This window comes from Odocoileus virginianus, chromosome 6, assembly GCF_023699985.2.
Source record: "Odocoileus virginianus isolate 20LAN1187 ecotype Illinois chromosome 6, Ovbor_1.2, whole genome shotgun sequence".
Classification (NCBI taxonomy): Eukaryota; Metazoa; Chordata; class Mammalia; order Artiodactyla; family Cervidae; genus Odocoileus; species Odocoileus virginianus.
The window spans coordinates 40,203,758-40,231,673 of NC_069679.1; the positions used below are offsets into that span (position 1 = coordinate 40,203,758).

Below are 27,916 nucleotides of genomic sequence, written 5' to 3' on the forward strand. Positions count from 1 at the left end.
TAAAACTTCCTTTCAAATTCCAGTGAGTGAACTTATAGGTTAGGGGAGTAGGGATAGATGGGGCGTTTGGGGTTGACCTGTACACACCACTATGTGTAAAATGGATAACCAACAGGAACCTACTGAATAGCATTGAGAACTCTACTCAATATTCTGTAATAACCTAAATGGAACAAGAATCTTTCCGTTCAGTTCAGTCACGTCCAACCCTGTGACCCCATGGACTGCAGCATGCCAGGCTTCCCTGCCCATCACCAACTCCCGGAGCTTGCTCAAACTCATGTCCATCAAGTCGGTGATACCATCCAACCATCTCATCCTCTGTCATCCCCGTCTCCCCCTGCCTTCAATCGTTCCCAGCATCAGGGTCTTTTCCAATGAGTCAGTTCTTCACATCAGGTGGCCAAAGTATTGCAGTTTCAGCTTCAGCATCAGTCCTTCCAATGAATATTCAAAGACTGATTTCTTTTAGGATTGACTGGTTTGATCTCCATGCAGTCCAAGGAACTCTCAAGAGTCTTCTCCAACACTACAGTTCAAAAGCATCAATTCTTCGCGCTCAGCTTTCTTTATGGTCCAACTCTCACATCCATACACGAGTATTAGAAAAACCATAGCTTTGACTAGATGGACCTTTGTTGGCAAAGTAATGTCTCTGCTTTTAAATATGCTGTCTAGGTTGCTCAAAGCTTTTCTTCCAAGGAGCAATTTAATTTCATGGCTGCAGTTACCATCTTCAGTGATTTTTAAAAATAAAGAAAAAATTTTTCAGTGATGAAAATACCAGGTGTCTAATTGATTTGAGCTTTGTAAATCTGTTTCCAAAAAGAAAGGAAGGCAGGGGAGAAAAGAAAGAAAATGTCAATTATACCTCAAGTTTTAAAAATCAAAAGCAGGTTAAAAATTTTTAACCACATTAGTAACTCATGTGATACTTTGTTGCACAGTGCTAACTGGGATCCAAACTCATATGGCTGTTTACTGGTTGGTACCACAGGCATTTCTAATGCATCTTGACCAAAATAAATAAATGAATGTACATAAATAGTGTTTAAATCTCATCCATCTCAGGTTTCACTGTCTCTTTCAATAGGACCAAGTCATCTAACGAGGAACATAATGGTCACCTTTGATGACTCTCTGTTCCTCACTCCCTACCTCTAATCAAGCAGTAAGTACTTCCAATTCTGCCAATGAAACATTTCAAATGTTGCAAATCCACTCATTCTCTCTGTACTCTGTACCAGTTCAGGTCTTTCCTATATTTGGTACTATTCATTTGTTTAACAAACATTTATCAAGTACTTACTATGTGCTAGACATTGTGCTGAGCGTTGTGAGTACCAGATACATGACCACTGTTTTACTTGAAGTATTTAAGAAGACCCAGAAAGCAAGCCCACTATTTACAATATAATGTGGAAGGTATAGGATGGCATACTCATGCTCTGAGAACACAAAGATAGAATACTGTAGTCAAACCAAGAGAAGGTAACATTTAAATTTTGCAACATAAATACAACAGTTACATAAAGCAAACAGGGCATTGTCCACAGAAAGATTAGCAATGCTAAGCTACAGAATCCTCTAGTTGAAACATCATGAAACAAATTCTCTACTAAGATCTACTGAATGTATCCTGCAAGGAAAGTCTCAGGAGATAAGGGAAGCAAATTAGACAGAAATGTATTAAGTAAGAGTTTTTCCTAGGAAAAGGAATTTTAACTATTTTATATTTAAAACTATGAGATGCTATTAAAGGACATCAATCAGAGGAAAGATAATCAGATTTGACTCTTAGAGACACCATTATATAAGGTGAGTAGAGGATAGACTGGAGAAGAGGAGCAAGAGGAGACAAGAGGAGAGGAGCAAAGACTGGACAAGAGGAGAGGAGCAAAGACCAGTTGGAATTGCAGGTAAAAAGGGGTGAGGGTAGTAGAAATGAACAGGAAGGGAGAGAAACAAAAAATAAGAAGAATAAATAACTACGTGATTATAGGAGGTGAAGGAGGAGAATCTCAGAGACTTCCAGATTTATGGTGAATTGTTGGGTGGTGGCACCATTCAAGAAAGAGACACAGGCTTGAAAAACCCAACTTTGGGGGTCTGGAACTTTCAACTGGTTAGGATGAGGGAGGAGGTTGAGAGAAAGAAAATTATTACTTCTTATATTGGGCAAGTTGAGTTTACCCAGAGTGGAGATTCCAATAAGCTGTTGAAGTTACATGTTTGAAGCTTAGGAGAGAGGTCTAGGCTGAAGACAGAGATTTGGACTCATTAACTTATACTGTGATAGTCAAAAGAATAGTTCCAATGAGGTCACACAGAGTATAAGTGAGATGAGACAGATACCTGGGGAAGTCTGATGTTTTAAAAGTTTGAAGAATGAAAAAGATTCCCACAAGGCTATGCATGGGCCAGAAAAAAAGGGATCAACATGTAACAAACAGGACCAATGAGGAAAAAAATTTCAATAAAGAAGTGAATGGTGAGGGATATGAAATGTCTGTTAGTTTCACAGTATGGAGTTCAGTAATTAGGAGCAGTTTCAGCAACTCATCTACATTTTAGAACAGAGGTTTTCAACTGGGGTTGGTTTTGACAACCAGGGATTATTTGATAGTATATGGAGATATTTTTGGTTATCACAACTAGGTAGATGTTACTGACATCTAGTGGTTTAAAACAAGGAATGCTGCTAAATACACAGCACAGCCTCTCACAGCAAAGAATTATCTAAACCAAATGCTAATAATATTCCAACTTAGAAGTCCTGGTTTAGAAAGGACTAAATGGGGTAGTTATACAAGAATCAGTACTTTTTAATGAAATTTGTAGTAAATGTAAAAAGAAAGATAGATACATATCTAGCAGAATATGGAATTTAAAAAGGGGAGACTTGAATCACGTTGGTAATTGAAGGGACAGGAGAAATGAAAAAGGTGAATGGAAATAAAACAAATGCTCAGTGGAGGCAGAAGAACAGAAATTCAAAGCTCAGATGGGAGAATTAGCCTTGGATAAGAGAAGGGATATTCCTTTCACTGAAACAGGTAGGGAGGGGGAAGAAGTGACTGTATAAATGAATTAAGTTTGTTAGAGTCAGGGAACAAGTTGAGGACTCGCTCAAAGAATGGACTTGATATCTCTGCAAAACATGAGGTAAGGCCATCTACTAAGACATCAGATTCAGAAGTTGCTGAGTGGAGAGTAATTAGAAGAGAGAGATTTAAAATAACTCAGAATAGTCAATAACATGATGACAGGGCAGACAATAGAGGCAACAGATCAAAGGCAGGAAGCCCAGAGCAGAAAAGGGGTGAGACTGACAGGAAGGACAGGTGCCAGGGGTTGTATTGAAGGGAATAGTGCCAGATTATACCCACTTCAGTACTCTGGCCTAGAGAATTCCATGAACTGTACAGTCAATGGGGTTGCAAAGAGTTGGACACGACTGAGCGATTTTCACATAGAGGTGGGAAATATCTCTCATCTGAATTACACACAATAGTTTCCTGGTTTCTATGGGTCTACTCTTGCCAGCATCGCCTCCACCTTCAACCACTATCAGAGTGGCAGAAACTGAGACACTAAGTTAAAATTCTTTAATAACCCTCCATCAGCTTCAAGATAAGATCCAAAATCCTTAACTTGGCAAATAAAGCTCTTCCAAATCCAGATTCTCCAGGGTCACTTCACACCACCTTGTTCTATGACCCTACTCCCAGTCCCCGCTTAGACTTCAGCAGACTTCTCAAACTCCTTGCATTCTGTAGAAAAAGTATAGTTCTGATATCTTCCTGCCTTTGCACCTACTCTCCATTCTTTCAAAATATTCTCACCCTCTCCCCGACCCCACCCCCACTTTCATCTGCTCACCAAACTCTTACCCATTCCTCAAAGCCCTCCTCATGAAGAATTGCCATATCTCTTTCCCCACTCCCACAACAGACCTTATAATCATTAGAACTTTGGTACTGTCTTCAATCTTTGCATATATTTCTATTAGAAGTATTATAGTTATTTATATACACACATGTCTGTCCAGAAAAACCCTAAGATCAATATATATATATATATATATATATATATATGTATATGTATATGTATGTATGTATACAATGTTCTGTCTTTAGCAGAAAAATATCACTTAAAATATTTATTGAACTTACTGAATAAGAAGATTGGAGTTCTACAGACCTGTGGTTGCTAAGGAGGAGAGGGTTTGGGGGAGGGCTAAAACGGGAATTTGGGATTAGCAGATGCAAACCATTGTGTACAGACTGGATAAACAAGGTCCTCCTACAGCACAGGGAAGTAGAGTCAATACCCTGTGATAAACTATAATGGAAAAGAATATGGAAAAATATGTGTATATATGTATAAGTGAGTCACTTTGATGTACAGTAGAAACTAACACAATGTTGTAAATAAACTACACTTCAATAAAACATTTTTTATACTTCAATAAAAATTTTTTTAAAAAAGAAGATTGGGGTCCTAGTCTCAATTTCACACTAAGAAAACAGAAATCTTCAGTCTTAAATCTTTGAACTCTTCCAAAAATTAACTTTACTTTCTGTGGAAAGATTAGGGCTAGCCAACATGTATATTTCAAACCAAATTCTGTCTGCCAGGAACTGCAGCAAAATAATGTTTACCAAATTAGCCTGCACACATGGGCCAGTGGTGCCTAACTATCTAGCAGATAAGAAATTGAGGAGCTGGTTCTAAACATGGAAATACTGAGCTGTGCTAATGGATCAGCTGCAATAAATGGGGGAAAAAAGGAATTTTCTCCAAATTATTGAAGTCAGAGGGAAAGGCTGGTATGCCCACCATCCATTGCATAAATACTTCATAACTGTACAAAGTTTGAAAGTGAGAGTATGCTCATGTGGTCAGCTTTTTGAGCTCTTTAAAAAAAAATGAAGCAAAGATTGGAGGTTTAATGCAATGAGATACGGGGTTGGGGGAACTTGTTGAAATATTTACTAAAATATTTCCTCAGATAAAAAGCTTTGGGAAGAATTAAAAGGATCTAAGAGATGCACTCCTCAGAACACTTACTGATTCACAACATTCTACTTTCTTGTTGCTGTACCAAGGTATCACTGGAATCTGAAACTAAAAAGAAAATTTTATAAACTCCACAGCACTGCTGATTTAGTTAAGGCAATGCAGGTCCTCATTAAAATTCTATTATATATAACTTGATTTCAGACTATAAGGTTGCAAACAGATTGCGTTTAGTTTGAAGATTACAATCTTTATTATACATACACAGAGAGACAGAGACAGAAAAATAGAAACAGAAGGTAAGGAGTCATTAGGCACTCCACTTATTTCCTACTACTAAACTCTTCTGAAGTCAGTATAGTCAATTTTGAAAAATAGGGGAGCTCTTTAGTGGAATGATAACTTCAAAACATAGGATAATCTTTACGAGTATTATCATTTTTTAAAGTTTCTCTGATTGTCTTTGGAATGAAACCTTCAAGATATATTTGAATTGGTCAAATACTAATATTATCTGTGTGGCTCAGTTATTGAAAAACAGAAACAAATTATGGACTAACAAGGAGACTCAATATGCCTGGAGTTTTGTAGACAAGCATTTGAAACTTAAAGTATCCTGAAATATTTCAGGCTATCTGGCCAAATTCTGGGTATATTTAAGGCCACATGGTTCTGTGAAAGTATATTTTTATGTATGTATATATTTTTAAAGTGCCGTTATTTATTTATTTATTTTTACATTTTTAAGTTTCCTCTTCATATTCATTTTATTTATTTTAATATTTTGGCCAAACCATGCGGCATGTGGGATCTTAGTTCCCCCACCAGGGATCAAACCCATACCCCCTGCCTTGGCAGCTTGGAGTCCTAACCACTGAGCCACTGAGGAAGTCCTAAAAGTAAATATTTTTAAATAAAACTATAGAAAAATAAAAGAGAAAGTCACCGTTCACCCACAGTTACATAAGCCTAGCATCACTCTGAGGTTTCCAGACTGACTGACAATTGTTCTCAGAGTAGCTTAGTCTTCTCATTACTAATATTTTTTATATTTTTTGTCAAAATTGGTCACACACTTACCCGTGAACTTTTAAAGTAAGTTGTTTTAACTCTTAGAATATTTTTCCAATGTTGTTAAAAACCATAATTTTTAAAGAGCTCACTTCTGTAAGTAATAAACAAAACAAGTTTGTGATCATTAAATAGACATACTCTCCAAAGTTCCTTAAACCTCTAACATTTCATGGTTTGCTTCAGACCTAATAAGATTTATGTGAACATTGAATATTACAATTTCAAGAGTGATTTACAGACTGGTAAATTATTTGCAAATTCTGAACAGGAAGTAAAAATGTTTCTCTGTACTTGCTTGCTATTTATAGATTATGTAAAGTTTTCCAAAAGCACTCAATGTTTCCCTAAACCGTATTAGTATTTACTTAACTGCCTAACATGTATCTTGACTATTATTTTTGATTATAGGATTGTTAACAGACATTTTGCTTTGTTTACTCTACAGATTGTACAAATATATCAGTACATTTAAAATACTGATATATTGGGGGAATATTCAGAAAGAGGGATAGAGAAGAAAAGAGAATGAAACGAATCTGTCCATGCAATAAGAGGACTTTTTTTTTTTTTTTTAGTTCTACCACTTTATTGCTATCAACCCATCTCCCTCCACCCTTGTGCACACATGCTCAGTCATGTAACTCCATGGACTGCAGCCCGCCAGGATCCTCTGTCCGTGGACTTTTCCAGGCAAGAATACTGGAGTGGAATAAGAGAATATTTATAAAATATTTAACAGCTTGAATCTGAATGTCTTTAGTACTCAGGACTTCTGGTAAGATTTTGATTATTTTTAACTTTTGATAGAGCATAAGTCACTATTAACACTACTGTTCTAGAAATTTAGAAATGTTGGAGATTTTAGTTTTAGATTTTTTTCAGATTTTTACTTTGAAATTTAACTCAAACATTTTAAGTTGTGAAAATATAAATTGGTCAGAATTGACAACCCAATTCTGAAAACATTTATTTGGATTGTAAGGATAAATAAAATCTTTCTACCCTGAACTGAAATTCAAACACTAATTTAGGATTGAGTTAAACTAGGAAAGAGTGCCACCTACTGAATCAAAATTACTTAAACACCTCAACATTAAGTTCATTCTCAGAACCTCTAAAGTTCTAGCATCAGAGATGTATATTTTAGATAATTTTCATACAGAAAATACCCTCTGAAAAGTTATTTAACAAAATATTTCTTCCTAGTAGAAGAATAACAGACCAGTCATGTGTGTTTATCATGCCCAATATCAACTGACAAATGGCAAAGGAATCAAAATGGTACAAACCCAAAACAACAAGAGTGGGAGCAGGTCATCACCAAGCAAATTATTCCACCAAATATCTGGAAGACAGAAATCAGATAGAGAGCTGTTAACTGTTGAGCAGAGTGAAGAAAAATCTACACCACGAAATACTACCAGAGGGGCTGCACTAATTAGGGAGCTGGTACACCTTGCAGAACACACCAGAGACTAAGGACTCAGGCCAAAGACAAGAGAGGCCAAGAAAAAAAAAATGCAGAAATGAAAAATAAAGAAATTAAGTCTATATGTGGCAAGATCAAAACTCTCTATGCCTCTCTTCAGCACACAAAGAATGTACAGCGTGACTTCCCCAGTGGTCCAGTGGCTAAGAGGTCTTCCCTGGTGGCTCAGTGGTAAAGAATCCACCTGCAATGCAAGAGCTATAGGAGACACAGGTTTGATCCCTGGGTGGGGAAGATGGCCTGGAGGAGGGCATAGAAACACACTCCAGTATTCTTGACTGGAGAATCCTATGGATAGAGGACCTTGATGGACTACAGTCGATACAGTCCCAAAGAGTTGGACATGACTGAAATAATTTAGCAGGCAGGCAGGCCAATGGCTAAGACACCTTACTCCCTATGCAGGGGCCTGAGTTCAATCCCTGATTAGGGAACTAGATCCCACATGACATAATTAAAAGATACCTTGCCTAGCCAAATAAATACTAACACAATATATTTTAAAAAATAGAATGCATAGTATCTAGGTTTTGAAGTCCTAGGCTAAAAACAAGGGCAGGGAGTTCTGAAAGAAAAAAAAGAAAAAGCAGATTGAATTAGTTAAGTAGTTGGTGTGATAGCTTACACTAACTACTTCACTTTAAATACTAATAAGTCCACCTGCCAATACCTGCCTGGCAGTAGACATCATCTTTTTACACATTAAAGTTTTTATACTATATAATTTTAAAACATTTCATTTTTATACTACATAATTTTAAAATATTTATTGAAAACCAAGATATGCTAGGTATTTGAGGAAAACCTGTAACGCAAAAGAGATCAAGTTAAACATTAAGAAAAACTGCAGAGATAGAGATAATTTAACACAGAGAGAGGGAAAATATTTTAACCCTCCTGCTAATATCCTCAGATATTTTTTAAAAGTGACACTGCATCCTTTATAACAAAAAAAGGATGCGATGATAAAAGTAAGAAAGAATGGTTGGAAACTAAAATGATGATTTCTAAAATTAAAATTCAATAGAAAGGTTGAGAGATAAAAGGAAGAAAATGTTCCAGGATATAAGGCAAAAAAGGAAAGAAATATGAGCGAAAAGGTAGGAGTTATAGAGGACCATTCTTGGAGGTAAAATATCTTTCAGAAGTTCCACAAAGGAAGAACAAAGAACACGGAGAGAAGAAATTATGAAAGAAGTAATAAGACACTTCCCAAACCAAAGATTTCTGAAGTTCTAACATTGTTTATTCACTCATCTCTCCAGAGTCACTGAGATTGTTACTATCTTTTGGCTACTGTGAATAATGATGTTATAAGCATAGATGTAGGGCTCCCCTGGTGGCTCAGAGGATAAAGCATCTGCCTGCAATGCAGGAGACCAGGGTTCGATCCCTAGGTTGGGAAGATCCCCTGGAGAAGGAAATGGCGGCCTACTCCAGTATTCTGGCCTGGAGAATCCCATGGACAGAGGAGCCTGGTGGGCTACAGTCCATGGGGTCACAAAGAGTCGGACACGACTGAGCAACTTCACACACACACAAGCATAGACGTCCGTACAAGTCTCTGTTTTGAGTTCCTGTTTTTAATTATTTTTGATGTATACATATGAATGTAAATGCTGGGTCATACTGTCACTCTATGCTTAGCTTTTCAAGGGTTCTAATATCTCCATATCCTGGCCAACACGTTATTGTTGGTCTTCTTTACTAGTAGGTCATCTAGTAGTCTTCCTAGTAGGTATAAAATGGCATCTTCTTGCAGCCTCACTGTTTTATTCTCTTACTAGTTACTTTAAAAGTTCCTTAACAAAACCATTCTTACTTTTATTATCCTCCTAAGGAAGAATTTATGAACAGTGTAACAGCATTTACCACATACATCCCCCAACATGCACATACATCCTTTGCGATATTTTCATCATTTAGTATTGTAATTCTGTATAATTTAAATGCCACACTGTTCTTTCTTCACACCTGCTACTTTCACTGTCAGTGTGATTTAGATTTATTCTCATAATTATAATTTTCATTGGTCTCCATCACTTTCTGCATCTATTCTTTCACGCAAGAGGGTTTTCTTTCTGCATGATGAATGATTTAGAGAATATTCTTTAATGCTTATCTCCTGTTGGAATAACTTTAATTTCCTCAAAAAATATAATTTATTTTAATATCATCTAAAAATATATTAATTTTACCTTCTTTATTGAAGTATATCTAGAAGAAGGAGCCTGGTGGGCTGCAGTCCATGGGGTCGCTGAGAGTCGGACACGACTGAGCAACTTCACTTTCACTTTTCACTTTCATGCATTGGAGAAGGAAATGGCAACCCACTCCAGTGTTCTTGCCTGGAGAATCCCAGGGACAGGGGAGCCTGGTGGGCTATTGTCTATGGGGTTGCAAAGAGTCGGACATGACTGAAGTGACTTAGCAGCAGCAGAAGTATAGTTATTTTCTCAAGGGACCTTGGAGATAACATTTCACTGTTTTCTGAAGTTCTTGTCATTGAAATGTCAGTGCTGGGTTTAAGTGCAGTTTCTTCAGAGTTAATGTCTTTTTTTTTTTTTTTTTTTTTGATGAGAGATATCAGATACAGTGAGGGAACTTAACAAGAAAAATTGAAGTCCCAGAAAAAAAAAAAAAAGAGAAAGAAGGGATTTGAGACAATATTTTGAAGAGATGGTCATTAAGAGTCTGCTAATTTAAGAAGTCCTACAATGCCCAAGCAAAATAAATCCTCAACTAAACACATCTTATAAAAATGAAACTTCAGTAAATCAAGACAGGGATAAAAAAATTAAACAAAAACAAAAAACCCAAAATGATAGCATAATACACATTCTTGTTGAGTGTACATGGTACATTTGCCAAGCTATATCAGTTATACTCTGTGACATAAAACAAGTCAGTAAATTCAGAAAGATTAAATTCATACAAAACATCCTCTCAACAAAGTATTCTAAAATTCAGTAACAGAAAGATATTTGAAAAAAAACTCCCCAAATAATTAAAAGTTAAACACAACACATAAATAACCAATGGATCAAAGGTCACAAAAGAAAAAGTCTAATGTTATGGATTGAATGAAAATAGAACCACAATTATTCAAAAGTTATGGGATGCCATTAAAGCTATGTTTTCAAGGAAAGTCATAGCATCAAATGTTTATATTAGAACAGAAAAACTTTAATATCAATGAACTATTCTTCCATCTTAATAAATTACAAGAGCAACTTAAACTGAAAGCAAGCAGAAATAAGGAAATAAAATTTAAAAAATAACAGTGAGGCATGTGGGCACCAGCTAGAGGACTGTGGGGCTGCCACAGGGCCACAGAGGCTACACAGCAGCTGGTCTGGAGGCGCCCATGGCTCCTTTGTTTCCCGTGGTACAAGAACTTGTTTAAGAAATTTTCCTCAAAAACCATTAAGACCATGTCACTTTAGACTCCTCTAGACTATGGCAGTTTCTCAAGTTTTCCTTGTTCTTGATGACTTTGACAATTTGAAGGGTTCAGTTCTGTTCAGATGCTCAGTCGTGTCCGACTCTTTGCAACCCCGTGGACTGCAGCACGCCGGGCTTCCTGGTCCATCACCAACTCCCGGAGCTTGCTCAAATTCATGTCCATCAAGTCGGTGATGCCATCCAACCATCTCATCCTCTGTTGTCCCTTTCTCCTCCTGCTTTCGATCTTTCCCACCATCAGGGTCTTTTCTGATGAGTCAGCTCTTCACATCAGGTGGCCAAAACCTTGGAGTTTCAGAGTCAGCATCAGTCCTTCCAATGAATATTCAGGACTGATTTCCTTTAGGATTGATGGGTTTGATCTCCTTGCAATCCAAGGGACTCTCAAGAGTCTTCTCCAACACCACAGTTCATCGATGCTCATCTTTATACTTTGAAGAGTATTGGTTAGAAAAATGTTTTGGTATGAAGGTCTTTCCTTGGGATCTCTACTTCCAAGTCATCCACGTTGGAATTACTAATGAAGAACACTTCAAAGAAAACCAAGGAGGAGGATCATGAGCACTAAAGGCCCAGGATGGCCTTCTTTATAAAACACTGACAGAGTCTCTGGACACTTCTGATGTGAGCCAAGAGATCTGTAACCTGAATGTGGGGTATCCAAAGTCTCTCCAACTTTAGACCTTTCAGCCTGCTGTGTGTATTGGAAGACAACTCTTCTTGTTGAACAGAATGAGCACAGGATTTCACCATCTTACAGAAAAATCACTGTCCATGTGAGGCACCATTTGATGTCTCAGTAGACCCTGAGGAGTGTGTTGCCTATAGTGTTTGCTTGAGACAAAATGCAGCTCCAGCTGAGACTGATTAGTTACTGACAGTTGCTGATTGTGAACCCCAGATGAAAAAGACTACATACAAAATGACTTAAGGGAACCTACAGCCTCCTCTAATATCATGAAATCTGCTGTGCACTCAAATCTGTGTGGACTCAATCAGGAGGCACTCAAAAAGCAAATAATTCAAAAGGAAGACAAAAGTGCTTGGGGATCAAGAAAGGCTTTAGAGGTTTGAGCCCAGTATGACCAAAACAAAAGGAGAAACGACTGGTTGAGTTGACAAAGTGATAGAAAAAGAAAACAACCCCCTCATGGTTGATGACATCTCTCCTAAAGAGGATCTGCTGCATGGGAATGAGTATAAATGATCTAGATTTTGCTAGTGCATTTTTGGAGGAGCACACACTGGAATATGAATGTGAACTGCTAGAAGATAAATTAGAGGCAGAGAGAAGAGGTGACAAAAAGGAACCAAGTTAACTTGTTACAGAACGTGAATTAGTAATTCTGTGAGACATTAGCTCTGCTGATAAACTTCTTTTGTGAAGTTAAACTGATGTAGAACAACAGTTGTCATAAAAATCTCTACTATGTTAGACCTACCATATGATCCTGCAATCCCAATTCTGGGCTTATATCCAGAGAAAACCATAATTCAAAAAGATGCATGCACCCCAATGGTAATGATGGCACTATGTAAAATAGCCAAGGCATGGACAAGCAACCTAAATGTCCATCAACAGGAGAATGGATAAAGAAGATGTGGTGCAAATATAAATGGAATATTACTCAGCCATTTAAAACAATGAATTAATGCCATTTGCAGCAACATGATGGACCTAGAGATCATCATACAAGTGAAGTAAGCCAGACAGAGAAAGACAAATACCAGATGATATCACTTATATGTAGAATCTTTAAAAAAATGATACAAATGATCTTTTATACAAAATAGAAAAAGACTCACAGACATAGAAATCTGTGGTTACCAGTGGGGAAAGGGGAAGGGGGAATAAATGAGTAGGAGCTTGAGATTAACAAATATATACTACCATATATAAAGTAGATAAACAATAAGGACTTACTGTATAGCACAGGAAACTATACTTGATATTCTGTACTAACTTACAAGGGAAAACAATCTGAAAAAGAATATATATGTATATATAACTGAATCACTTTGATGTACACCTGAAACCAAACACAACATTATACATCAGTTATATTTCAATTTTTAAAAAGTCTGCACTATGTTTTATGTCTATATACTATGTTATTATGTTTACACATATTATGAACTCTACTATGGAAAACAAATTTTAAAAATTTTCCAGATAGAAAAAAAAATAAGAGCAGAAATCAATGAAATAGAAAATAAAAACAAAAGAAAAAAGTGAGTGAAATCTAAAGCTAGTTCTTTGAGAATGTCAGTAATACAGATAAACCAGTAACCAGGTTGTTTATGATTAATATAAATAAGAGAGAAGAAATAAATTGTGAATAACAAGAATGAGAGAGAGGACATCACATTAGCGCCACACATTGACTTCATTGTTTTAGAACTTCCCTAAAGAAAACATGAGGTCCAGATGGCTTCACTGGTGAATTCTACAAAACACTTGAGGAAGAAATAATACCAGTTCTATACACAAACTCTTGTAGAAAATAGATGACTGAGTGTTACAGCTGTTTTGGAATTTGTCTAGCAGGTTTTCCGGTTCACACCAGAAAGCCAAAAAAAAAAAAAAAAAAGAAAACAGGTGATTGAATGTAACTCAACTCATTCTATGGGGCCAGTATTGCCCTAAATCAATGCCAAACATATTATAAGGAAATTTAGAACAATATTCCTAATGAACATAGGTGCAAAAATCCTTAACAAAATTTTAGTAAATCAAATTTGGTGATATATAAACATGGAGATTATATCATGGTTTAATCACAAGAATGCATGGTTTATGTAATAATACAAAAATCAGTCAATGTAATTCACCATATTTTCACACTATGAAAGAAAAACTAGATGATTATTTCATATGATCCAGGAAAAAAAATCGACAAAATTCAATATCCATTCATGGTAACTCATAGCAAATGAAAAATGGTTGGGGGGAACCTTCCTCAATCCAGAAAAAAAAAATCTATAAAACACCTACAGCTAATATCATCCTTAATAGTGAAACACTAGTGTCTTCCCCCCTAAAATAACGAACAAAGAAAGTCCCTATCATAGGCTGAATTTTCCTCTGCCTTTGCAATGAGCCCATAATTCCCTTCTGTCTCAGTGAAATTATGTTTATATCCCCTACTAGAGCATTTATTACATTTAATTAATCCATTTACCCTCTAACTGTACTGTGACCTTCTAAGGCTAAGTCCTTTGTTTTACTCAGTTTTATATAAATATTTTTGAATAATTCAATTAAGAGTTGTAAAGGGGGGCTTCCCTGGTGGTCCAGTGGTTGGGAATCCACCCTGCAATGCAGAGGAGACCAGTGTGATCTCTGGTTGGGGAGGATCCCACATGCTGCGGGGCAATGAGCCTGTGCGGGGCAACTACTGAAGCTGGCACAGCCAGAGCTCCACAATGAGAGAAACAACCCCAGTGAGAAGCCCGCACACCGCGACTAGAGAGCAGCCCCTGCCCTCTGAAACTAGAAAAAGCCGGAGCAGCAACGAAGACTCAGCACAGTCAAAAATAAACTGAAAAAAAAAAGAGTTGTAAAGGATCGTAAGGATCATCTAGTTCAGTCATCTTATTTTCCACCAGAGTAAAGTAAACCCTACAGAGATCAGATAGCTTTCCAACATTCCAGAACAATTGAGTTAGTAGCAATAATCTATTTTGTTTTTTCACCTAAGAGGTACCACCTCCTCAAACTGATCATTAAGTAAAGTCAACTTCATTCACATTATAAATGAGATAATTATGGTTAAGAAAGTTTAAATTACTTGACCATAGTCAATATTAAGTGTTAAACAGTACACAAAGACAAGATGATTCACATTAAAAATATTCTCCACTGCTTCACCTTTGGTTTATGCAACAAAACCTGTCTTAACAATGAGACAATGATGCAATCTAAAATTTTGAAACTGAATTTTCAATGTGAAATACACAGTAATTCCTTGCCATAAGTGCCAGTTTATTTTTTTTTAATAATTATTTTATTTTTGGCTGTCCTGGGTCGTCGTTGCTGCACGGACTTTCTCTAAATAGTGTGAGCAGGGGCTCCTCTCCAGTTTTGGCGTCCAGGAGTCTCACTGTGTCTGTCCTGTTGTGGCACACGGGCTCTAGGGCTCACAGGCTTCAGTAGCAGCAGCACATGGACTCAGCAGTTGCGGCGTGTGGGCTCCAGGGCAGAGTGCTCAATAGTTTGAGCACGGGGCTTAGTTGCTCCGTGACATGGGGGATCTTCCCAGGTCAGGGATTGAATCTGTGTCTCCTGCACTGGCAGACAGATTCATTATCACTGAGCCACCAGGGAAGCCATCAGTGCCACTTTAAATGAACCATATTTTATTACATTTACTTACATGTTTAAACATTCCCAGTCCTATTCTCTTACAGTATTTGCAAGAGTTTACATGAACACATGTAATATCAGCATAGAAACCTAAATAGAATAAGACTGTAGAAAACCAATGAGAAATAAATGAGGATAGGAAAATTTGCCCAGAGATAGTTGTGATACAGAAATACATACCATAGAATATTGGACAAATTCTAGACAAGAGCCACAAATCTAGCTTAGATTCCTTTCAGTCAAAGGCAATAGGGAAATGCAATCAGCTACAAGATTCACAAGGATCAACAAGGTAATATATCTCAGAAGAGTCAGGAATCTTCCTTATGTTGAGACTAGAAACAAATATTATCATTAAAAGATAATATTAAAGGAACACTGTGTGATGGTAAACAGCTTTCTTAATAACATACCTGTAATGATTATCATGGTGAATTTCATGAATAGAAAGAAGCTGAGGAGATCTACACCACAGTGAAATCCTTCCCTAACTCCTTAAAAAATTATTGTAATAAGCCTTGGAATTAGGTAATGTGAGTACCCAGATTTGTTCCCTTTGAAAAACTGTTTTACTATTCAAGGTCCTTTGCATTTCCATATAAATTTGAGAATCAGTGTTCCAATTTCTATCCAAAAAGCATGGGATTTTAGTTGAAACTGGGTTGACTCTATGGATTAATTTGGTGTAAAGGATCTTATTATGATAAGGTTACAATAATCAAGACAATGTGGCATTCTTTTAAGGATAGACACATAGCTCAATGGAACACCCAGAGAGTACAGCAATAGTTCAAAACATATATGTTCAGTGGGTTTTCCACAATGTGCCAAGGTCATTCAATGGGGCCATTCATGTAATAAAATGATTTTTTACTGTTATTTCACACCATATACAAAAATTAACTTAAAATGGATCAGAAGCTTAAAAATGAAAACTATAGTACCTTCAGAAGAAAACATCAGATAAAAATCTTGGCGTCCTTGGGTACACAACTATTTTTAGACATGATGTAAAAAGCATTAATCATGAAAGGAATGATAGACTGGTCCTCAAAGCTTAAAAGTCCTGTTCTTTGGGGAAAAAATATGGTACAAGCTAGTGAATAAGAGAAAATATTTGAAAGTCATATATCTAAAAGAGGACTTTTATGAATACTACTTGGATGTCTCAGAAATTGCTAACAGGACTACAAAATGGTATAGCCACACTATAAAAGTGTGGCAGTTTATTAAAAATTGAAACATACATACCACATAACTTTTTCTTCTCTACTTTTGGAAGTTCTTTCAAATTAGAGATATTAACTGTTTGTTTTTGACACAGCATTCACATGCCTACACCTTTGTCTGAGGGAAATGACTTGAGCCCACACGCAAATTTTTACACAAGTGTAAAATGCAGCTAATTCGTGATAGTGAAAGGCCAAAATTAACCAAAGTCTTTTTTTTCAATAAGTGAGTTAGTAACAAACTCTGGTACCTCCATGCTATGGAATACTAAACAATATAAATAAAAATAAAAATTATTAGTACATGTAACACCTTTAATCTCAAGGGACTTACGCTGAGTGAAAAAAAAAGATCATTTCAGTGATCCCATTTCTGTAACATTCTTCAAATAAATTATAAAAAGGAAGAATAGATAAGTGGCTGCCAGGGATTAAGGTTGATGGGGGTGGGGGAGAGGAGTAGCTGTGCTACTAAAGTAGTAGCACAAGGGAGATGTTTGTAGTGATGGAACAGTTCTGTATCTTGATTGTAGCGGTGGTTGCATGAACCTGTGTGTGACAAAATGCCAAGAATTATACACATGCATCATAACAATATAAATTTCCTGATTCTGATACTGTGTTACAGTTGCATACGATGCAACCATTTGGAGAAACTGGACGAAGGGTATGTGGGAACCCTGTACCAATTCTGACTCTCTCAATAGTATCTTCTGACGAGCAAAATTCTTAATTTTAGTGTAGTCAAATATATCAATCTTTTCTTTTGTAGCTAGTCTTTTTGTGTCATTATAAATATTTTTTTTTCTTAATCTAAGGTCATAATAATATTCTTCTAATAGCATCTTTGAGGAGAGACAGATCTGAGCACTAACCCTCAGATCAAGCCTGCCTGTTTTGAGTTGGGATATCAGTCTTCTGCATGTGAACTTGGATTTATACCGCTGGCTCCACTGGTTCTCAGGCTTTTAATTATGTCATTGGCTTTCCTGGGTGTAAAGTCAAGATGTCTTCTTGATCTATAGATCTAGGAAGTTCAACAAAGACCAAGTAGGATATATTTCTAAAAAACATATATGAAGACATATGTCCAGATTGCCGATACCAGATCTTGAGACTTCTCAGCCTCCATAATTGTATAAGCCAAGTGTGCATACACACACACACACACACACACACACACTGGATAATGGTTCTGTTTCTCTGGAGAACCCTGACATACATCCAAATTTAAGAGTGATTACATTAACTATTACTGTATTAAATTCTTTAGGTAAAAGAAATGATTGTCAGCCTAGATTAAATAAACAAAGCCAACTGTATGTTAGTTAGAAAAGCACATTTAAGAAACACACAATAAAGACTGAAGGCAAAACTTTGTAAACACTAGCCAAGAGACACCTAGTACAGTATTAAAGGGGAAAAAAATCCACTAAAGATAAAAGGCTTACTTAATAATGATTGAGATTTAACAACTGTACTTTTGTATGCACCAAAAACAAAGCTTTAAAATATATAAAGTAATCTTTGACAGCTCTACAATCAACAAATCCACATTCTTGGGAAAATTTTAATCCACCTCTCACAGTAATTAATATAACAGGCAGACAGAAAATCAGTAAGGACATAGAAGATTTGAACTATGTGTTTGTTTGTAACAAATACAAACATTTGTTTTTGTTTGAACTATTTGTATTTGTTTAACCCAAATTCGGAAAGAGATGGGAATACCAAATCACCTGACCTGCCTCTTGAGAAACCTATATGCAGGTCAGGAAGCAACAGTTAGAACTGGACATGGAACAACAGACTGTTTCCAAATAGGAAAAGGAGTACGTCAAGGCTGTATATTGTCACCCTGCTTATTTAACTTATATGCAGAATACATCATGAGAAACGCTGGGCTGGGAAGAAGCACAAGCTGGAATCAAGATTGCCGGGAGAAATATCAATAACTCAGATATGCAGATGACACCACCCTTATGGCAGAAAGTGAAGAAGAACTAAAGAGCCTCTTGATAAAAGTGAAAGAGGAGAGTGAAAAAGTTGGCTTAAAGCTCAACATTCAGAAAACTAAGATCATGGCATCTGGTCCCATCACTTCATGGGAAATAGATGGGGAAACAGTGGAAACAGTGTCAGACTTTATTTTTGGGGGCTCCAAAATCACTGCAGATGGTGATTGCAGCGATAAAAGACGCTTACTCCTTGGAAGGAAAGTTATGACCAACCTAGACAGCATATTAAAAAGCAGAGACATTACTTTGCCAACAAAGGTATGTCTAGTCAAGGCTATGGTTTTTCCAGTGGTCATGTATGGATGTGAGAGTTGGACTGTAAAGAAAGCTGAGTGCGAAGAATTGATGCTTTTGAACTGTGGTGTTGGAGAAGACTCTTGAGAGTCCCTTGGACTGCAAGGAGATACAACCAGTCCATCCTAAAAGAGATCAGTCCTGGGTGTTCATTGGAAGGACTGATGCTGAAGCTGAAACTCCAGTACTGTGGGCACCTCATGTGAAGAGTTGACTCATTGGAAAAGACCCTGATGCTGGGAGGGGTTGGAGGCAGGTGGAGAAGAGGATGACAGAGGTTGAGATGGCTGGATGGCATCACTGACTCGATGGACATGAGTTTGAGTAAACTCCAGGAGTTGGTGATGGACAGGGAGGCCTGGTGTGCTGCAATTCATGGCGTTGTAAAAAGTCAGATAGGACTGAGCAACTGAACTGAACTGAAACTATGTATTTGTATGTAACAAGCATTTTTGTTATTTTCAGAGGGGGCACTTATCTGATTTACCTCCTCTGTCACTACCTGAATTAGGAGAAGGATACAATGATACAACAATTGCCAGCAGTAAATATGGAGGTCAAGCAAGGACATTTCATGATATAAAAGATTTTAAGGCCCACCTGAGGGCTTTCCTGGTGTCTCAGTTAGTGAAGAATCTGCCTGCAATGCAGGAGACCCAGGTTCAATCCCTGGGTTGGGAGATGCCTTGGAGAAGGAAATGGCAACCCAACTCCAGTATTCTTGGCCTGGGACATCTCAAGAGGAGCCTGGTAGGAGACAGTCCATGATGTCAAGAAGACTTGGGCATGACTTAGCAACTAAACCACCACCACTAAGGCCTACCTGAAAGTAGGAGTAAGGAACAATTGACTATGGGCAGGAAGATGGTAAACAGAGAGTAAGATGTCTCAAAAATAAAAAAGAGTGAACAGTATAAATTGGGGCTAAGCATTAGGAGGAAGGAAAAAACTCTTTTCAGGGAATGCAGATAAACTTGGATGGAAAACAAGATGTTACAGAAAAAATTGCAATAGGTTTGGAATCATCCTAGATTTTCTATTTACTAACTCTATGTTTTAGACTACTTATTGACATTTTTGTTTTAATTAAAAACTTTTTTTAAAAATTTTTTTTCGACTGCACAGCAGGTGGGATCTTAGATCCCTGACCAGGGAACAAACCCAGGCCTGCTGCATTGGAAGCTGGAGTTTTAACTATTGGACCAACAGAGAAGTCCCTTATTAACATATTTGAATCTCAGGTTCCTCTTGCATAATATAAGGATCATTCTATCATCGGCTCTCAGAGCACTGTATATTTCTCTTTCATCCCCCTAGCTACATTTGCAATTTAACATGTGTTTTCACAATAGATTATGTCTTTAAAAAGACATAATCAATAAAAGATTATGCCTTAAAAGGCTGAGTGCCAAAGAATGGATGCTTTAGAATTGTGGTCCTGGAGAAGACTCTTGAGAGTCCCTTGGACAGCAAGGAGATCAAACCAGTCAATCCTAAAGGAAATTAACCCTGAATAATCATTGGAAGGAGTGATGCTGAAGCTGAAGCTCCAAGACTGTGGCCACCTGATGTGAAGAGTGAACTAATTGAAAAGGACCCTGATGCTGGGAAAGAGTGAGGGAAAGAGGAGAAGGGGGCAACAGAGGATGAGATGGTTAGTTAGCATCACTAAATCAACGGGACATGAATCTGAGCAAACTCCTGGAGAGAGTGGCCTGGTGTGCTGCATGCAGTCCATGGAGTCACAAAGAGTTGGACGTGACTTAGCGACTGAATAACAACAACATGGGTTTCCCCCAACTTAATTTGAATTACTTCAAGCTTGTAAAAAAAAATATAAACAGTACACAGTGAACAACCTTATACCCTGCATCTAAATTTCCTAATTGTTAATTTTGCCTAATTTTGTCACATTCATCTCCCCAATTATTAACATCTTGCCACAGTTATTATAACTTATTTGTATGTTCTCTCTCTTTTTCTCTCTCACACTGCACTCCTTCTCCTTTTCCATTTGAAAATAAATTGCAGACAGAACTACACTTCTAAGAACTTTAGTAAGTAGCTCCTAAGAACTTGGACATTCTTTTTTTTTTTTTTTTTAGAACTTGGACATTCTAAAAAATAACCATGATATAACACTCCAGATATTTAACATTGATACCATAACACAATCTAACACAAAACCAAACTTTCCAGTTGTGCATTTAGCAGCTTTTTCAGTCTTTGATCCAGGATCCAAACAACAGTGATAGACAAAATTTAGTTACCATATTTCTTTAGCCATCTTTATTCAAGAAGTGCCCTACTATTTTTACTTTCATGATACAGTCAGGACCTCCATAGCCATGGATTCAACCAATGCTGGATCAAAAATATTCCCCCCCAAATTCCAGAAATTTCTGAAATGCAAAACCTGAATTTTACATGCACTGATAACTCTTTATACAGCATTCACATTGTAATTAAAATTATGTATACATCATTTGCATGTAGTAGATATTATAAGTAATCTAGAGATGATGTAAGATATGCAGGAGGATGTGCACAGGTTATATGCAAATGTGTGTGTGTTAAGTTGAATCCAACTCTTTGTGGCCCCATGGACTGTAACCTGCCAGGCTCCTCTTTCCATGGGATTTCCCAGTCAAGAATACTGGGGTGGATAGCCATTCCCTGCTTGAGGGGATTTTCTCTACCTAGGGATCGAACTGATGTCTCCTGTGGCTCCGTCTGCCTGTATTGGCAGGCAGATTTTTTTACCGAGTCACCTAGAAAGCGCAAATATGCAAATACAACTCAAATGGTAAAGAATCCGCTTCAGATGCAGGCAACATGGGTTCAATTCCTGGGTTGGGAAGATCCTCCGGTGAAGGGATAGGCTACCCACTCCAGTATGCTTGGGCTTCCCTCGTGGCTCAGATAGTAAAGACTCTGCTTGCAATGTGGGAGACCTGGGTTCGATCCCTGGGTTGGGAAGATCCTCTGGAGAAGTGAATGGCAACCCACTCCAGTATTCTTGCCTGGAGAATCCCCATGGACAGAGGACCCTGGCAGGCTACAGTCCATGGGGTCACAAAGAGTCAGACGTGACTAAGCCCAACATGACACCATTTTATATAAAGGATTTGAACATCTGCAGATTTGAGTATCTGAGGAGTTCCTGGAGCCAATCCCCCACTGATACCAACAGACAACTGCACTGCTTTGTTTAAGAATCCAGAACAGTTATTTTATGCAATGTTCTACAGCCAGATTGTCTGATTGCTTTCTCATGATGAAGTTAAACATTCTTGACAATTTGGCAAGTGATGTGTCCTCCAGTGATTCAGATCAGAAAGTACAGGTCTCCATTTTAAGATAACTCCACCGTCAGATTTTTTAAAAGACAAAAACTCATTTATTCAACAGATAACATGATCTTTGGGCTAAAAATAGCCTAGAGAGTATATTAAAAACCAGAAATATCAGTTTGCAGACAAAAGTTTGTCTAGTCAAAGCTATGGTTTTTCCAGTAGTCATGTATGGATGTGACAGTTAGACTATAAAGAAAGCTGAGCACCAAAGAATTGATGCTTTTGAACCGTGACGTTGGAGAAGACTCTTGAGAGTCCCTTGGACTGCTAGGAGATCAAACCAGTCAATCCTAAAGGAAATCAACCCGCAATAGTCATTGGAAGGATGGATGCTGAAGCTGAAGCTCCAATACTTTGGCCACCGGATGCCAAGAACAGACTTATTGGAAAAGACCTTGATGCTGGGAAAGACTGAGGACATGAGAAGAGGGTGCCAGAGAATGAGATGGTTGGACGGCGTCATCAACTCACATGAGCTCGAGCAAACTCCAGGAGACAAGAGAAGGACAGCGAAGCCTGGGTGTGCTATAGTCCATGGGGTCCCGGAGTGGAACACAACTGAGCGACTGAACAACCACAAATATAACCCCCCTTTACAAGTGTCCACAGAAGGTGAGAGCAGTGTGGTGAGTGGAAAAGACACTGGCATGAGAACTGAGGTTTAGAGCCAATTCCGTCAGTAATTAATTGTGGGTCCTTATGTTAAACTCCAAAAAACTTCATCTATTAAAAAGAGAGAAAGAGAGAGGATTGAGCCAAAAGATTCCTAAAGATCCTTTGAATACTAATATTCTATGACTGTGAATCAACTTGTAATAGAGACAGAGGTGGATTTTTGAATCAGGAGACTGGATTTCAGCACGTTTGGCCACATACCAGCTATGTGAAAATGGACAAACCATTTAATCTCTAAGCCTTAGAGATTTTCCTGACATGGTTCAGAAAGATTAAGGGGTTATTGCAAGTCATATAAACCATAAATACTTGCCTGACAGGTATTACTGTATAATGTCCAGTTTTTCTCTTTTTGCTCTAATCAGCTAATGAGAAAAGGCAATCTAAAGCGACCCAGACTTCATCAATTTGAATTTTTAAAACCAGGAAATGCCAAGAATTAAGAACTAAGCATCATATTCTGTTTATGGAGTTTATAGTTTCAATCCATAAGTGCTTTTGATTTGATGATTAATCATATTGGCTAAAGTTACTTGTACAGCGTAGTCCCTCATAAGAAGATGTTCATTGTTCCTGGAAGCCCAAATTATGACGGGGAGAAAACAGTGAACACGGTATACGAGAATGGTAACAGGTACTTACAAACCAAATTCCTTTTTCAGTAATCAATTTTGTGTTGAGCCGTCAGGACCTCTGGGGATGACAACAAACAGGCCAGTGCAGATGGGAAGGTGTCCTGTTTTGTTTTGTGTTTTCAGTGAGGTGGGCAGCCCTAGAATAAACTAAACCTCCCTGGCAAAAAAAAAAAAAAGGGCATATTTTCCCATGAGACGTCTAGTGGGACTTGTCACACAGGCCAGCCCTATATATTCTTTATATTAACCGCCCTAGAGTTTCTTTCCTGCCTTTGAACGGAACTCTGGGAACCTAGTTCTTTTGCTCACGGTGGTTACATTTTTTCCGATTATTCAGCAGAACCGGTAAAGTATTTCCCTGGAAAAGGTTTAGGGCAAGCACACGCCCCTTGGTTCGGGTGGAGTAACGCGCGAACTATCTATGACGAGAGTGCCTGGCGCACTGCTATTGCTCAAGACTCGAGACGTTGCCAGAAAATGTGTAACGAAGCGGCGGAGGAACGGCGGCACGGCAGACGTTGGTGCGGTTGAACGCGCTGGATCTCCCAGTCCTAGCAAGGGGTCGCACCGCCCAGGTGGCCGCGATCCGCTCCGCGGCGCGCACCGCGCGCCTTTCCCTGCCCACCCCGCTAGTGCGCACGCGCGCCTGTCATCCGGGTGCTGGTGGCGGCTGCAGGTTGCGCCGGGGTGGCGAACAGGGGGCGGGGCCTGCGGCTCATTGTGCGCAGCGCTGCGCGGCGCCGGCGGCCGGCGAGGCCTGGGTCGAAGTTGGAGCCGCTGCCGCCGCCCTGCAGCTCACTCGCTGCCTTGGCAGCGCGCCGCTCTTCTAAAATGGCTGCCGCTACCGGTGCTGTGGCAGCCTCGGCCGCCTCAGGTCAGGCAGAAGGTAAAAAGATCACCGATCTGCGGGTCATCGATCTCAAGTCCGAGCTGAAACGGCGGAACCTGGATATCACCGGAGTCAAGACCGTACTCGTTTCCCGACTCAAGCAGGTGAGGCCCGGCGAGGTCCGGGAAGGCGACCTTAGGCCGCGCCTCGGAGCCCCCACTACCGCCGCAGACTCTGGCCGTTCTCAGCCTCAGGGGCCCACGGTGCGGTGCGGTGGGGAGGTCCCGGGCGTCGCCCGCGCGCGCGCGGGGAGAGTGAGGACCCTCACGCAGCACCCCCGCCCCCGCGCGCCGGGCCGGGCCTGCCAGGGGCCCGCGAGCCGCCCGGGACTGGCCGCCGTAGCCGAGCGCGCCCCTGCCTCCCCCGGGACGTCCCCGCCAGGCTGCCGAGGGCTGCGGCCGGCCGGCGCGGCCTCCCAAGGGCGGTCGTGGAGACCCGGGAGGCGCTCGGTCCCCAGTCTTTAGCGATGGTGAGCGCGTGCATTTCTTGGCCTCGTAGGGACTGGTTACTTTGGTGACTTCTGCAAAGTTACCGTTTAATTGTGCCCAACCGTTTTCTCCCCATACTAGCGGGGGATTGGTAGTGGGATTTGATGGGTGGGCAAGAGAAAGGTTTGTCCGCTGGGTTTTCAGTTTTTGCATTAGCACAATGATTTGCTTTTTCTTCCCTGATTATCTTTCTGGTTTGAGTGAGCGTTGGAATTATAGTAGAGGAGAACCAAGTTTGCATAATAGACATTAGGGAAGCTTCTTTTAGCTCTTTAGTAGCTAGCAACTTTTCTGCAATTGAGAATATTTAGAGTTTTGTTCAGTATGATAATATGTGATAGTTAATTTTCTCGACTAGGTAAAGTGTAAAGCTCCATGTGATTTTTCTACCTAATGATATTTCCTCCTGAAAGTTTCTCTCACTTGTGTAGTTTAATTGCTCGTTTGTGAAGTTGGTTTATGAAATTACTGGCAATCCTAATGTCTTGAGGCTTGAGGTTTGTTTTTTTTTTTTTTTTCATTTCGTTTTTATAAAATAAGTTTAGATAGACTGTGTAGCATATTAACTTCTCTTTCTAATGTAGGCTATTGAAGAGGAAGGAGGCGATCCAGATAATATTGAATTAACTGTTTCAACTGATACTCCAAACAAGAAACCAACCAAAGGCAAAGGTTGTTACGAGTTATAAACATATTTTAAAATATATTTTGGTTATATAACTTGCCTCTGCTCTTATGCCACTTGCCCTGTTTATATAGTGCTACTCTTTGCTATTTCCCTCTGGCACTCTGCCTTGTTGGGTCAAGGAAGAAAAGTACTGTTGCCAGGCTTTGGGTGACTAGTAGCCCTTAAGATTTGGCTGAAGTTGTCCTGAAAGTGAGACCAGTTTTTTATTGCTTCCGAATAAATTACAAAGTCAAGTTTCATAATGTTTCTTCCTTCATAGTGTGAAGACCTGAAGAATAAAATGATGGTTTAAAACATATCTACCTTGCCCCACAATTGGCAGAGTATTGATGGAATTCCTACCAAATCTTTCACCTTGGCTCCTTGCTGTTTTCTCTAGTATATTAAAATTTTATAACCTTTGTGTTTACTATTTTGTTTGTCTTGGTGAACTTAATTTGCATTTAGGCCATTATACGTTCTAATTTTCAGTAGAACTCAAAAAGACCTCACCAGTCATACTAACAAGGCAGGGGAAAAAGAATCCAAAATCCATGACTAATTAGCTTAAAAAAAAAAGTTTTAACTTACAGGGATATATTAAAGATTTCAATTTTCTAACTTTTAAACTAGGCCATATATATACTCATATTTCTGGGATATGGTGATTTAGTGAATAGGTAAAGTTGGTTTTAAATTAACATTTTAACACTGTAAGTGGGGCTTAGATATGTTTAGAAGTTTCTAGTTGGTGAAATCCTTATTGGAATAACTACGGATTTCTCCCCTTTGTCCCATAAGGACAGTGTAAGAGGGTGGGCATCATGTGGGTATCTGAATCCTGGTACCTACCTACAATTTCCATGCAGCTACAGCATTTTAAAAACCTAACACTCTTTACTGCTTCAAGTGATCGATTTGCTACTCTCTGCTGTAGACCAGATTGATTGCAACTACAGTAAAATGGTTGAATGGAATAACTTTGAAAAGAAGGGAATAGTCAAGTTTGAGCTTAAGCAATCTGTATGAGTATCAGGACCAGGGACATCTTGATGGTAGCTTTCTCTGTGAGTTTTCCTACCTTTGCAAGAGTCTTCTATTTGTGCCAAAGGAAATTAAAAAGGGCTAAGAAGCATTTCCAGGATAGGATGGGGATGACTAGTGGAAAAGGAGTTTAAAGGAGTTACAAAGTTACCTTGAAGATATGTGGCTTTCAATTAATTCTTGCTCATTGTATCACTTTGAGAGATAAATTTCCCAGTGGTTAGAGAAGCTTATTGAGAAGCCTCTGCTGACAAACCCAGAGGCAATTTCAAAATGAGGAAGCATAAGAAAATTCAGGAATAAGTACATCAGGTATTAATTAACCCTGTTTGTTATAGTGATTTCTTATAAAGATTTTAATTCATGTAAATTATTTAGCACATTGTGGTAGTTTGATAGATGTTATATGTTCACTATGGTCCCAAGTTATTCAAGTTGATTAATGACTTAGCATGTACGTGTAAAGTAAATCTCATTTATTTTCACCTACTTTTAATTTCTGTGTGTATCCCTTTCTTTTTCAGTCATTAAGAACTTCATCTTACTGTTAGAAATAAATTCAGCAATATACCATTTTAGGAAGTTTTTCAGTATACATATGTACATATGTATATATGTGTATGTGTCTATGTTAATTTTTCCCTCTTGTATAGATTATAAGGATACTTGAAATTTAATTTTTCCATAATCCTGATGTTAAGGTATCTTGTGGTATTTAGTTAGGAGTTGCAATATTATTTGTCTGTAGCAGACTACAACTGAGTACTTCATCAGACTCATTCTGAGACATGTGTGATAAATAGCTCTTGTCTCCTTGAGTTCCATTTATCATTGTTCTCAAAATCCTATGAATTACAAAGAATATAATGTAAACCCCCAACTAAGAACTTGGTTTGAATTAATTTACAGTTAAGATGCTTATAAATAAGATTCTTTTAAATTTTAAGTTTAGAAATAACTTTTAGGCATCAAATTTGAATAGGAAAACTTTAAATATATCAGTAATTAACAGATTTTTAAAATGAAATATTATTCTAAAATAAGGTTCTGTTTGCCACATCTTATTTCACTTAGTATCTGTCTTGAAAATAATTTTATCTTGATCATACTACTATTCTTTCAGTGGGTCTACTTCTTTTTTATAAAAGTGGAAAATTTACTAGACTATCTGTAAGTGTCTCTTAATTCTGAAATTTAATAATTAT

General features: G+C 38.3%; 1 protein-coding gene, 1 long non-coding RNA gene and 1 other non-coding gene across 9 annotated transcripts in view; 2 read left to right on the forward strand and 1 right to left on the reverse strand.

The window, feature by feature from the left end:
- Nucleotides 1-50: 50 nt before the first annotated feature.
- On the reverse strand, nt 51-24,327 carry LOC110130530 (uncharacterized). 5 transcript variants are annotated; one of them, XR_011488264.1, is made up of 6 exons: nt 23,631-24,327; nt 16,980-17,194; nt 12,975-13,031; nt 6,103-7,441; nt 5,074-5,130; nt 51-815 (listed from the first exon to the last, which is right to left on the reverse strand). It is a non-coding gene; the product is annotated as an uncharacterized lncRNA (long non-coding RNA). The 5 variants fall into 5 exon arrangements; XR_011488263.1 differs by having other exon boundaries at nt 6,103-6,187; nt 7,386-7,441; nt 12,975-17,194; XR_011488262.1 differs by having other exon boundaries at nt 6,103-6,795; nt 7,386-7,441; nt 12,975-17,194.
- LOC139035770 (U7 small nuclear RNA) lies at nt 13,565-13,626 on the forward strand. Its single transcript, XR_011488483.1, has one exon. It is a non-coding gene; the product is annotated as a U7 small nuclear RNA (small nuclear RNA).
- Nucleotides 24,328-24,359: 32 nt separating the features above from the next.
- The window catches only part of SLTM (SAFB like transcription modulator), a 43,442-nt gene continuing 39,885 nt past the window's right edge, over nt 24,360-27,916 (forward strand). For 2 of the 3 annotated variants that reach the window (XM_020882635.2, XM_020882637.2), the window contains exons 1-2: nt 24,361-24,616; nt 25,585-25,672. In XM_020882635.2, the coding sequence (XP_020738294.1) occupies nt 24,455-24,616; nt 25,585-25,672 (250 nt within the window). In that variant the 5' untranslated portion in view covers nt 24,361-24,454. Of the gene's footprint in view, nt 24,617-25,584; nt 25,673-27,916 lie in introns of all 3 variants that reach the window. The other variant, XM_070469220.1, reaches the window with a different exon arrangement.